Source organism: Oncorhynchus mykiss, chromosome 32, assembly GCF_013265735.2.
Source record: "Oncorhynchus mykiss isolate Arlee chromosome 32, USDA_OmykA_1.1, whole genome shotgun sequence".
Lineage (NCBI taxonomy): Eukaryota > Metazoa > Chordata > Actinopteri > Salmoniformes > Salmonidae > Oncorhynchus > Oncorhynchus mykiss.
Genome location: NC_050572.1, coordinates 3822294 through 3835894, shown reverse-complemented (window position 1 = coordinate 3835894; position 13601 = coordinate 3822294). Strand labels below are relative to the sequence as shown.

Sequence of the window (13601 nt, the reverse complement as noted above, 5' to 3'; positions counted from 1 at the left end):
TTCTGTCAGTCTCTGAAGTAATGTTTGACCTTGAGCTCCAGTAATTGTCATCCATTTCCATGACAGTGATGTCCTGTTGCACCCTCTATAACCACTGTGATTATTATTAGTTGACCATGCTGGTCATTTATGAACATTTGAACATCTTGGCCATGTTCTGTTATAATCTCCACCCGGCACAGCCAGAAGAGGACTGGCCACCCCTCATAGCCTGGTTCCTCTCTAGGTTTCTTCCTAGGTTTTAGCCTTTCTAGTGAGTTTTTCCTAGCCACCGTGCTTCTACACCTGCATTGCTTGCTGTTTGGGGTTTTAGGCTGGGTTTCTGTACAGCACGTTGTGACATCAGCTGATGTACGAAGGGCTATATAAATACATTTGATTGATTGATAGACACAGTGGACACAGTGGACACATTGAACACAGTGGACACATTGAACACAGTGGACACATTGAACACAGTGGACACAGTGGACACATTGAACACACTCTTCCCTCCTCTCCTTCCTCCCTCTCCTTCTCTCTCCCTCCTCCCTCTTCACATATCCATCCACCCTCACCTCTTCTCTTCCCCTGTTCCTCAGCTCCGTGTGGAGGTGATCTGAAGGCTCCTAGCGGTATTATCCTGTCCCCTGGCTGGCCAGAGCTCTATAAGGAGGCTCTTAACTGTGAGTGGGTCATCGAGGCTCTGCCAGGATACCCCATCAAGATCATTTTTGACAAGTGAGTCAGGACACAACACTGTCCTCTTCCTCTCTACCTTTTATGTCTTTCATTCTGCCTCTCGCTATCTCTCTCTCTCTTGCTATCTCTCTCTCTCTCTCTCCCTCTCTCTCTCTCTTGCTATCTCTCTCTCTGTCTCTCTCTCTCTCTCTGTCTCTCTCTCTCTCTCTCTTGCTCTCTCGCTCTCTCTCTCTTGCTCTCTCGCTCTCTCTCTTGCTCTCTCTCTTGCTAACTCGCTCTCTCTCTGACTCTCTGTCTCTGTCTCTGTCTCTGTCTCTCTCGCTCTCTCTCTCTCTCTCTCTCTCTCTCTCTCTCTCGCTCTCTTGCTCTCTCGCTCTCTCTCTCTTGCTCTCTCTCTCTTGCTATCTCTCTCTCTCTCTGACTCTCTCTGTCTCTCTCTCTCTCTCTGTCTCTCTCTCTCTGTCTCTCTCTGTCTCTCTCTCTCTCCCTCTCTCTCTCTCTCTCTCAGGAATCTAAACTGCGAGCTACTAAATATTTTGCTGTGAAACCTGCCATTTGTATTTGGGAGCACCAGTGCTCCGAGAAAAAAAAAAAAATCAGATATTAATTGTTACTAATAATTAGGCTTCACTTTACCACGGCCACCAAGTTCCCTGGAGCCGCTGCATGCCTCCAGCTCCCGGGCCAGGCCAGGCCAAATCCCGTCCCTTCTCACTCAAGCAGGCAACACACCAGTTCCTCCAGGCTGTTTATTCTCTCGGGAAGCTGTCAATTTAGGAAAAACATATTCTTCCCGAAACAAAAAAACGGTGCTGTTCTTTCCACATTGTCTAAATACATATATATATATATATATATAGCCTAGCTCTGTGTTATATATATATATATACACTTAGTCAACACAATGTGACTCCAAGTCAATCACTGTTCTTTCCACATTGTCTAAATACATATATATATATATATATAGCCTAGCTCTGTGTTATATATACACTTAAACAACACAATGTAACTCCAAGTCAATCACTGTTCTTTCCACATTGTCTAAATACATATATATATATATATATATAGCCTAGCTCTGTGTTATATATATATATATACACTTAAACAACACAATGTAACTCCAAGTCAATCACTGTTCTTTCCACATTGTCTAAATACATATATATATATATACATATAGCCTTTCCACATTGTCTAAATACATATATATATATATACATATAGCCTTTCCACATTGTCTAAATACATATATATATATATACATATAGCCTTTCCACATTGTGTCTGAATATGAATCCAGATGTTTTTTCTATTATTCGATTAGTTTGTTTATAAACTAATACAGGTTAGTTTGTGTATATATCTCTAATACAGGTTGGTTTGTGTATATATCTCTAGTACAGGTTAGTTTGTGTATATATCTCTAGTACAGGTTAGTTTGTGTATATATCTCTAATACAGGTTAGTTTGTGTATATATCTCTAATACAGGTTAGTTTGTGTATATATCTCTAGTACAGGTTAGTTTGTGTATATATCTCTAATACAGGTTAGTTTGTGTATATATCTCTAATACAGGTTAGTTTGTGTATATATCTCTAATACAGGTTAGTTTGTGTATATATCTCTAATACAGGTTAGTTTGTGTATATATCTCTAGTACAGGTTAGTTTGTGTATATATCTCTAGTACAGGTTAGTTTGTGTATATATCTCTAATACAGGTTAGTTTGTGTATATATCTCTAATACAGGTTAGTTTGTGTATATATCTCTAATACAGGTTAGTTTGTGTATATATCTCTAGTACAGGTTAGTTTGTGTATATATCTCTAATACAGGTTAGTTTGTGTATATATCTCTAGTACAGGTTAGTTTGTGTATATATCTCTAGTACAGGTTAGTTTGTGTATATATCTCTAATACAGGTTAGTTTGTGTATATATCTCTAATACAGGTTGGTTTGTGTATATATCTCTAATACAGGTTAGTTTGTGTATATATCTCTAATACAGGTTAGTTTGTGTATATATCTCTAGTACAGGTTAGTTTGTGTATATATCTCTAATACAGGTTAGTTTGTGTATATATCTCTAGTACAGGTTAGTTTGTGTATATATCTCTAGTACAGGTTAGTTTGTGTATATATCTCTAGTACAGGTTAGTTTGTGTATATATCTCTAATACAGGTTAGTTTGTGTATATATCTCTAGTACAGGTTAGTTTGTGTATATATCTCTAGTACAGGTTAGTTTGTGTATATATCTCTAATACAGGTTAGTTTGTGTATATATCTCTAATACAGGTTAGTTTGTGTATATATCTCTAATACAGGTTGGTTTGTGTATATATCTCTAATACAGGTTAGTTTGTGTATATATCTCTAATACAGGTTAGTTTGTGTATATATCTCTAATACAGGTTAGTTTGTGTATATATCTCTAATACAGGTTAGTTTGTGTATATATCTCTAATACAGGTTAGTTTGTGTATATATCTCTAGTACAGGTTAGTTTGTGTATATATCTCTAGTACAGGTTAGTTTGTGTATATATCTCTAATACAGGTTAGTTTGTGTATATATCTCTAGTACAGGTTAGTTTGTGTATATATCTCTAGTACAGGTTGGTTTGTGTATATATCTCTAGTACAGGTTAGTTTGTGTATATATCTCTAATACAGGTTAGTTTGTGTATATATCTCTAATACAGGTTAGTTTGTGTATATATCTCTAGTACAGGTTAGTTTGTGTATATATCTCTAGTACAGGTTAGTTTGTGTATATATCTCTAATACAGGTTAGTTTGTGTATATATCTCTAATACAGGTTGGTTTGTGTATATATCTCTAGTACAGGTTAGTTTGTGTATATATCTCTAGTACAGGTTAGTTTGTGTATATATCTCTAATACAGGTTAGTTTGTGTATATATCTCTAATACAGGTTAGTTTGTGTATATATCTCTAGTACAGGTTAGTTTGTGTATATATCTCTAATACAGGTTAGTTTGTGTATATATCTCTAATACAGGTTAGTTTGTGTATATATCTCTAGTACAGGTTAGTTTGTGTATATATCTCTAATACAGGTTAGTTTGTGTATATATCTCTAATACAGGTTAGTTTGTGTATATATCTCTAATACAGGTTAGTTTGTGTATATATCTCTAGTACAGGTTAGTTTGTGTATATATCTCTAGTACAGGTTAGTTTGTGTATATATCTCTAGTACAGGTTAGTTTGTGTATATATCTCTAGTACAGGTTAGTTTGTGTATATATCTCTAATACAGGTTAGTTTGTGTATATATCTCTAATACAGGTTAGTTTGTGTATATATCTCTAGTACAGGTTAGTTTGTGTATATATCTCTAATACAGGTTAGTTTGTGTATATATCTCTAATACAGGTTAGTTTGTGTATATATCTCTAGTACAGGTTAGTTTGTGTATATATCTCTAGTACAGGTTAGTTTGTGTATATATCTCTAATACAGGTTAGTTTGTGTATATATCTCTAATACAGGTTAGTTTGTGTATATATCTCTAATACAGGTTAGTTTGTGTATATATCTCTAGTACAGGTTGGTTTGTGTATATATCTCTAATACAGGTTAGTTTGTGTATATATCTCTAGTACAGGTTAGTTTGTGTATATATCTCTAATACAGGTTAGTTTGTGTATATATCTCTAATACAGGTTAGTTTGTGTATATATCTCTAATACAGGTTAGTTTGTGTATATATCTCTAGTACAGGTTAGTTTGTGTATATATCTCTAATACAGGTTAGTTTGTGTATATATCTCTAATACAGGTTAGTTTGTGTATATATCTCTAGTACAGGTTAGTTTGTGTATATATCTCTAATACAGGTTAGTTTGTGTATATATCTCTAATACAGGTTAGTTTGTGTATATATCTCTAATACAGGTTAGTTTGTGTATATATCTCTAATACAGGTTGGTTTGTGTATATATCTCTAGTACAGGTTAGTTTGTGTATATATCTCTAGTACAGGTTAGTTTGTGTATATATCTCTAGTACAGGTTAGTTTGTGTATATATCTCTAATACAGGTTAGTTTGTGTATATATCTCTAGTACAGGTTAGTTTGTGTATATATCTCTAGTACAGGTTAGTTTGTGTATATATCTCTAATACAGGTTAGTTTGTGTATATATCTCTAGTACAGGTTAGTTTGTGTATATATCTCTAATACAGGTTAGTTTGTGTATATATCTCTAGTACAGGTTAGTTTGTGTATATATCTCTAGTACAGGTTAGTTTGTGTATATATCTCTAGTACAGGTTAGTTTGTGTATATATCTCTAGTACAGGTTAGTTTGTGTATATATCTCTAGTACAGGTTAGTTTGTGTATATATCTCTAGTACAGGTTAGTTTGTGTATATATCTCTAATACAGGTTAGTTTGTGTATATATCTCTAGTACAGGTTAGTTTGTGTATATATCTCTAGTACAGGTTAGTTTGTGTATATATCTCTAATACAGGTTAGTTTGTGTATATATCTCTAGTACAGGTTAGTTTGTGTATATATCTCTAATACAGGTTAGTTTGTGTATATATCTCTAATACAGGTTAGTTTGTGTATACATCTCTAGTACAGGTTAGTTTGTGTATATATCTCTAGTACAGGTTAGTTTGTGTATATATCTCTAATACAGGTTAGTTTGTGTATATATCTCTAATACAGGTTAGTTTGTGTATATATCTCTAATACAGGTTAGTTTGTGTATATATCTCTAGTACAGGTTAGTTTGTGTATATATCTCTAATACAGGTTAGTTTGTGTATATATCTCTAATACAGGTTAGTTTGTGTATATATCTCTAATACAGGTTAGTTTGTGTATATATCTCTAGTACAGGTTAGTTTGTGTATATATCTCTAATACAGGTTAGTTTGTGTATATATCTCTAATACAGGTTAGTTTGTGTATATATCTCTAATACAGGTTAGTTTGTGTATATATCTCTAGTACAGGTTAGTTTGTGTATATATCTCTAATACAGGTTAGTTTGTGTATATATCTCTAGTACAGGTTAGTTTGTGTATATATCTCTAGTACAGGTTAGTTTGTGTATATATCTCTAGTACAGGTTAGTTTGTGTATATATCTCTAGTACAGGTTAGTTTGTGTATATATCTCTAATACAGGTTAGTTTGTGTATATATCTCTAGTACAGGTTAGTTTGTGTATATATCTCTAGTACAGGTTAGTTTGTGTATATATCTCTAGTACAGGTTAGTTTGTGTATATATCTCTAATACAGGTTAGTTTGTGTATATATCTCTAATACAGGTTAGTTTGTGTATATATCTCTAGTACAGGTTAGTTTGTGTATATATCTCTAGTACAGGTTAGTTTGTGTATATATCTCTAATACAGGTTAGTTTGTGTATATATCTCTAGTACAGGTTAGTTTGTGTATATATCTCTAGTACAGGTTAGTTTGTGTATATATCTCTAGTACAGGTTAGTTTGTGTATATATCTCTAGTACAGGTTAGTTTGTGTATATATCTCTAATACAGGTTAGTTTGTGTATATATCTCTAATACAGGTTAGTTTGTGTATATATCTCTAATACAGGTTAGTTTGTGTATATATCTCTAGTACAGGTTAGTTTGTGTATATATCTCTAATACAGGTTAGTTTGTGTATATATCTCTAATACAGGTTAGTTTGTGTATATATCTCTAATACAGGTTAGTTTGTGTATATATCTCTAGTACAGGTTAGTTTGTGTATATATCTCTAATACAGGTTAGTTTGTGTATATATCTCTAGTACAGGTTAGTTTGTGTATATATCTCTAGTACAGGTTAGTTTGTGTATATATCTCTAGTACAGGTTAGTTTGTGTATATATCTCTAATACAGGTTAGTTTGTGTATATATCTCTAATACAGGTTAGTTTGTGTATATATCTCTAATACAGGTTAGTTTGTGTATATATCTCTAATACAGGTTAGTTTGTGTATATATCTCTAGTACAGGTTAGTTTGTGTATATATCTCTAGTACAGGTTAGTTTGTGTATATATCTCTAATACAGGTTAGTTTGTGTATATATCTCTAATACAGGTTAGTTTGTGTATATATCTCTAATACAGGTTAGTTTGTGTATATATCTCTAGTACAGGTTAGTTTGTGTATATATCTCTAATACAGGTTAGTTTGTGTATATATCTCTAATACAGGTTAGTTTGTGTATATATCTCTAGTACAGGTTAGTTTGTGTATATATCTCTAATACAGGTTAGTTTGTGTATATATCTCTAATACAGGTTAGTTTGTGTATATATCTCTAATACAGGTTCGTTTGTGTATATATCTCTAGTACAGGTTAGTTTGTGTATATATCTCTAGTACAGGTTAGTTTGTGTATATATCTCTAGTACAGGTTAGTTTGTGTATATAGCTCTAATACAGGTTGATACTAGTAGTAGTGTAGATCAGCATTGTTGTTTAAATCAGATAACTATTTTAGGACAGGCTTTCTAAATGTAGCATATATTCAAATGTGATTAGGGTCCCCTGGGAAACACTGACCAACATTTGGTTCCTACTCAGATTGCTTTTCACCCATTGGTTGTTCCCTCAGATTCCTGCTAACCCATTGGTTGTTCCCCCAGGTTTCGTACTGAGGTAAACTATGACGTGCTGGAAGTGCGTGACGGCCGGTTCCCCTCCTCGCCTCTGATTGGCAGTTACCAGGGTACCCAGGTGCCCCAGTTCCTCATCAGCACCTCCAACTTCCTGTTCCTTCTCTTCTCCACCGACAAGAGCCACTCGGACATCGGCTTCCGCATCCGTTATGAGAGTAAGACTTTGTGTTTGTATTTTTTTAGCTCATTTTAGCCACAAACAGGTAGATGATAACTACTAATGGTTCCAGAACAACCATTTGAGAAACTGTCAAATTATCCCTACATTTCTTCCTTTCCTCAATGACAAAAAGTATAACCAAATATATTCCAGATTTGTCTGCCCTACCTGACAGAGCCCACCATTACAAAAAACCTGCAGATAATGTATAGTACCAGTCAAAAGTTTGGACACAAGGGTTTTTTAAAAAAAAAAATTTTTATTTTTTTTTACTATTTTCTACATTGTAGAATAATAGTGAAGACATTAAAACTATGAAATAACACATATGGAATCATGTAGTAACCAACAAAGTGTTAAAACAAATACATATATTTTCGATTTTAGATTCTTCAATGTAGCCACACTTTGCATTGATGACAGCTTTGTACACTCTTGGCGTTATCTCAACCAGCTTCACCTGGAATGGTTTTCAAACAGTCTTGAAGAAGTTCCCACATATGGCGAGCAATTGTTGGCTGCTCATCCCAAACCATCTCAAATGCGTCTCACAAAGACACGGCGGTTGGAAACAAAAATCTCAAATTTGATGGTGAGATGTGTCTGTTACTTGAACACTGTGAAGCATGTAGTTGAGCTGCAATTTATAAGGCTGGTAACTCTAATTAACGTATAATCTGCAGCAGAGGTAACTCTGGGTCTTCCTTTCTTGTGGCGGTCCTCATGAGAGACCGTTTCATCATAGCGCGTGATGGTTTTTGTGACTGCACTTGAAGAAACTTTTAAAGTTCTTCAAATTTTCCGGATTGACGGACCTTCATGTCTTAAAGTAATGATGGACTGTCATTTCTCTTTGCTTATTTCAACTGTTCTTGCCATAATAGGGACTTGGTCTTTTACCAAATAGGGATATCTTCTGTATACCCCCCTACCTTCTTATGTATATCTACACATTCCTTGTCACAATACAACTGATTGTCTCAAACGCAAGGAAAGAAATTCCCCAAATGAACGTTTAACAAGGCACGCCTGTTAATTGGAATGCATTCCAGGTGACTTCCTCCTCAAATCAAATGTTATTGGTCACATACACATGATTAGCGGATGTTAATGCAGGTGTAATGAAATGCTTGTGCTTCTAGCTCGGACAGTGCAGTATTATCTAACAAGTAATATCTAATAAACTACACAACATATACTTAACACACACAAATCAAAGTACGAATGAATTAAGACAATACACAGTTGACGTCGGAAGTTTACATACACTTAGGGTGGAGCCATTTAAACTCGTTTTTCAACCACTCCACACATTTCTTGTTAACAAGCAAGTCAGTTAGGACATCTACTTTGTACATGACAAGTAATTTTCCCAACAATTGTTTACAGACCGATTATTTCACTTATAATTCACAATTACAGTGGGTCAGAAGTTTACATACACTAAGTTGACTGTGCCTTTAAACAACTTCGAAAATTCCAGAAAATTATGTATTGACTTTAGTAGATTCTGACATTACTTCAGTCAATTGGTGGTGTACCTGTGGATGTATTTCAAGGCGTACTGTCAAACTGAGTGCCTCTTTGCTTGACATCATGGGAAAATCAAAAGAAATCAGCCAAGACCTCCACAATTGTAGAAATTGTAGACCTCCACAAGTCTGGTTCATCCTTGGGAGCAATTTCCAAACGCCTGAAGGTACCACATTCATCTGTACAAACAATAGTACGCAAGTATAACCACCATGGGACCATGCAGCCGTCATACCGCTCAGGAAGGAGATGCGTTCTGTCTCTAGAGATGAATGTACTTTGGTGCAAAAGTGCAAATCAATCACAGAACAACAGCAAAGGACCTTTTGAAGATGCTGGAGGAAACAGGTACAAAGGTATCTATATCCACAGTAAAACGAGGCCTATATCGACATAACCTGAAAGGCCGCTCAGCAAGGAAGAAGCCACTGCTCCAAAACCGCCATCAAAAGGTCAGACTACGGTTTGCAACTGCACATGGGGACAAATATCGTACTTTTTGGAGAAAAGTCCTCTGGTCTGATGAAACAAATTATGTTATGTTTGGAGGAAACAGGGGAGGCTTGCAAGCCAAAGAACACCATCCCAACCGTGAAGCACGGGGGTGGCAGCATCATGTGGGGGTGCTTTGCTGCAGGAGGGACTGGTGCCCTTCACAAAACAGATGGCATCATGAGGCAGGGAAATTATGTGTATATATTGAATCAACATCTCAAGATATCAGTCAGGAGGTTAAAGCTTGGTCGCAAATGGGTCTTCCAAACTGACAATACCCCAAGCATTCTTCCAAAGTTGTGGCAAAATGGCTTAAGGACAACAAAGTCAAGGTATTGGAGTGGCCATCACAAAGCCCTGACCTCAATCCCATAGAAAATTTGTGGGCAGAACTGAAAATGCACGTGCGAGCAAGGAGGCCTACAAAACTTGACTGAGTTACACCAGCTCTGTCAGGAGGCCTTACACCAGCTCTGTCAGGAGGAATAGGCCAAAATTCACCCAACTTATTGTGGGAAACTTGTGGAAGGCTACCTGAGTAGTTTGACCAAATTAAACAATTTAAAGGCAATGCTACCAAATGCTAATTGAATGTATGTAAACTTCTGACTCAATGTGATGAATGAAATATAAGCTGAAATAAATCATTCTCTCTACTATTATTCTGACATTTCACATTCTTAAAATAAGTGGTGATCCTAACTGACCTAAGACAGGGAATTTTGCTAGGAAATAAATGTCAGGAATTGTGAAAACTGAGTTTAAATGTATTTGGCTAAGGTGTACCCCCCTCTGGAGAGCCTTATGGTTGTGGATGCTTATGGTTGTGGACGGCGCAGTTACCAGGCGGTGGTGATACAGCCCGACAGGATGCTTTCAATTGTGCATCTGTAAAGGTTTTTGAGGGTTTTAGGTGACAAGCCACATATCGTTAGCCTCCTGAAGTTGAAAAGGCTTTGTTGCGTCTTCTTCACCACACTGTCTGTGTGGGAAGCTGGTTGAGAGAATGCCTAGTGTGCAACGCTGTCATCAAGAGAAAAGGTTGGCTACTTTGAAGAATCTCAGATATAAAACATATTTTGATTTCTTTAACACTTTTTTTGGTTACTACATGATTCCATATGTGTTATTTCATAGTTTTGATGTCTTCAATAGTATTATACAATGTAGTAAATTGTAAAAATAATGAAAAATCCTGGAATGAGTAGTCGTGTCCAAACTTTTGACTGTTACTGTAAATGCCATTGTTACCCTTGGTTTGAATCCAGGGACAGGTGTTTCATTTAACAGCCTTCAGTGTTCTCTTTTTGACTCTCTCCGCATTTGTAATTAAACCTTCAGATTTAAAAAAAAAAATCTAATTATCTATCATACTCTGCTTCCTCCAGGCATTCCACTGATTTTAAAACTCGGTCCTCCAGGAAGGGGAGAGGCCTTAGCAACACTTTTGCAGATCTTCATGATATCTTTCAAAAAATCTGTTTTTAGAAAGGATACCTGCGCATTTTCACCAGCTCATGTTATAGACAGAAGCGTGCTTCATGGTAGTCCAATCCAAACTCATCTCTCTGCATTATCTCAGCCAATCATGGCTAGCGGGAAGGTTTCTGGAATGTTCTGCCAAAAAAAAGCATTTTGATTTAAAACAAAGTTTAAATGCCTCCTGTGAAGTAGTGAGGCGTGACATACACCAAGTTTCTTGAAATGAATCACATATGGTGTTTTTATTCCACCACTATAATAATGCCAGGTCCCTGACTGAGCTATAATAATGCCAGGTCCCTGACTGAGCTATAATAATGCCAGGTACCTGACTGAGCTATAATAATGCCAGGTACCTGACTGAGCTATAATAATGCCAGGTCCCTGACTGAGCTATAATAATGCCAGGTACTTGACTGAGCTATAATAATGTCAGGTCCCTGACTGAGCAATAATAATGCCAGGTCCTTGACTGAGCTATAATAATGCCAGGTCCCTGACTGAGCTATAATAATGCCAGGTCCCTGACTGAACTATAATAATGCCAGGTCCCTGACTGAGCTATAATAATGTCAGGTCCCTGACTGAACTATAATAATGCCAGGTACCTGACTGAGCAATAATAATGCCAGGTCCTTGACTGAGCTATAATAATGCCAGGTATCTGACTGAGCTATAATAATGCCAGGTCCCTGACTGAGCTATAATAATGCCAGGTCCCTGACTGAGCTATAATAATGTACGTCCCTGACTGAACTATAATAATGCCAGGTACCTGACTGAGCTATAATAATGCCAGGTACCTGACTGAGCTATAATAATGCCAGGTACCTGACTGAGCTATAATAATGCCAGGTACCTGACTGAGCTATAATAATGTCAGGTCCCTGACTGAGCTATAATAATGCCAGGTACCTGACTGAGCTATAATAATGCCAGGTACCTGACTGAGCTATAATAATGCCAGGTATCTGACAACTATTATTATGCCATATAATCATAATAATGATATTATATAAATGAGGTGATATGAGCTGATATGAATGAGCTGATATGAATGAGCTGATATTAATGAGATTATATTAATGAGCTGATATGAATGAGCTGATATTAATGAGCTGATATGAATGAGCTGATATTAATGAGCTGATATTAATGAGCTGATATGAATGAGCTGATATGAATGAGCTGATATGAATGAGGTGATATTAATGAGGTGATATTAATGAGATGATATTAATGAGCTGATATGAATGAGCTGATATGAATGAGCTGATATGAATGAGGTGATATGAATGAGGTAATATTAATATTAATGAAATTATATTAATGAGCTGATAATAGTGAGGTGACATTAATGAGGTGATAATAATGAGGTGACATTAATGAGGTGATATTAATGAGATGTTATTAATGAGCTGATAATAGTGAGGTGACATTAATGAGGTGATAATAATGAGGTGACATTAATGAGGTGATATTAATGAGATGTTATTAATGAGCTGATATTAAAACCATCATCAATTGGGGCTCCCTTTTTCTCTGTGCAGACTTCTAAGTCACATCATTTACATGTATTTAATAATTACAGGGTTGATTTTACAGTACGACAACCCTGTCACACACACTCTCGCATGGGGCCACGAATACACACACAAACACATTTAAAAACAGTGTCATCCATTAAGGTGAGATTTGAAGTATACCTGACTCACCTTAGTAAACCTTAGTAACCCTTAGTAACCTTTAGTAACCCTTAGTAACCCGTAGTTACCTTTAGTAACCCGTAGTAACCCTTAGTAACCCCTAGTCATTTTTAGTAACCCTTAGTAACCTTTAGTAACCCTTAGTAATATTAAGTAACCCTTAGTAACCCGTAGTAACCCGTAGTAACCCTTAGTAACCCTTGGTAACCCTTAGTAATATTTAGTAACCCTTAGTCACCCTTAGTAATATTTAGTAACCCTTAGTAACCCTTAGTAACCTTTAGTCACACCATCTCTCTCTGCTTTACCTGACTCACCTTAGTAATGCTTAGTAACCCTTAGTCACACCACCCTCTCTGCTTGGCTTGAATAAGTCACCATGGCTACTGCACCACTCAGACAGAAACAGGGACAGGTATGTGTGTGGGAGAGATCCCTTTTAGTTGGTACCTGTATTCAAAACTAAAACTGACAGGAAGTTGTGCAAGAGTTTTAGGATGCGTCCCAAATGGCACCCTTATCCGTATGGACCCCGGTCAAAAGTAATTTAGTTTATTCATTCGAACATTTAAAAAGAAAAACAAGCACACATACAACTTGAAAAAGCCATATGTGCACGCACACGAGGTAAATCATGGAGAATAACAAACATTAAAGTCTGGAACTTATTTCCATTGCGGTCCTCTTTAGAGTAGAGAACAGTGTGCCATTTGGTGTACAGCCTTAGTGTGTCATGCTCCTGAATAAATGCATTTTAGCATGTCACACTGGTCCATTTGAGATAGGTGTTTCACCTGAAATACAGAATGACAGACACAATTAGTATGGATGTTGTATTGTGGCGTAGGGAAGA

General features: G+C 36.1%; 1 protein-coding gene across 1 annotated transcript in view; it reads left to right on the top strand.

The window, feature by feature from the left end:
• Nucleotides 1–13601, top strand: part of csmd2 (CUB and Sushi multiple domains 2) — a 384085-nt gene that overhangs the window by 43713 nt on the left and 326771 nt on the right. Inside the window, exons 7-8 of the mRNA XM_036971824.1 lie at nucleotides 582–720; nucleotides 7340–7527. Coding sequence (XP_036827719.1) covers nucleotides 582–720; nucleotides 7340–7527 — 327 coding nt within the window. The remainder of the gene's footprint in view (nucleotides 1–581; nucleotides 721–7339; nucleotides 7528–13601) is intronic.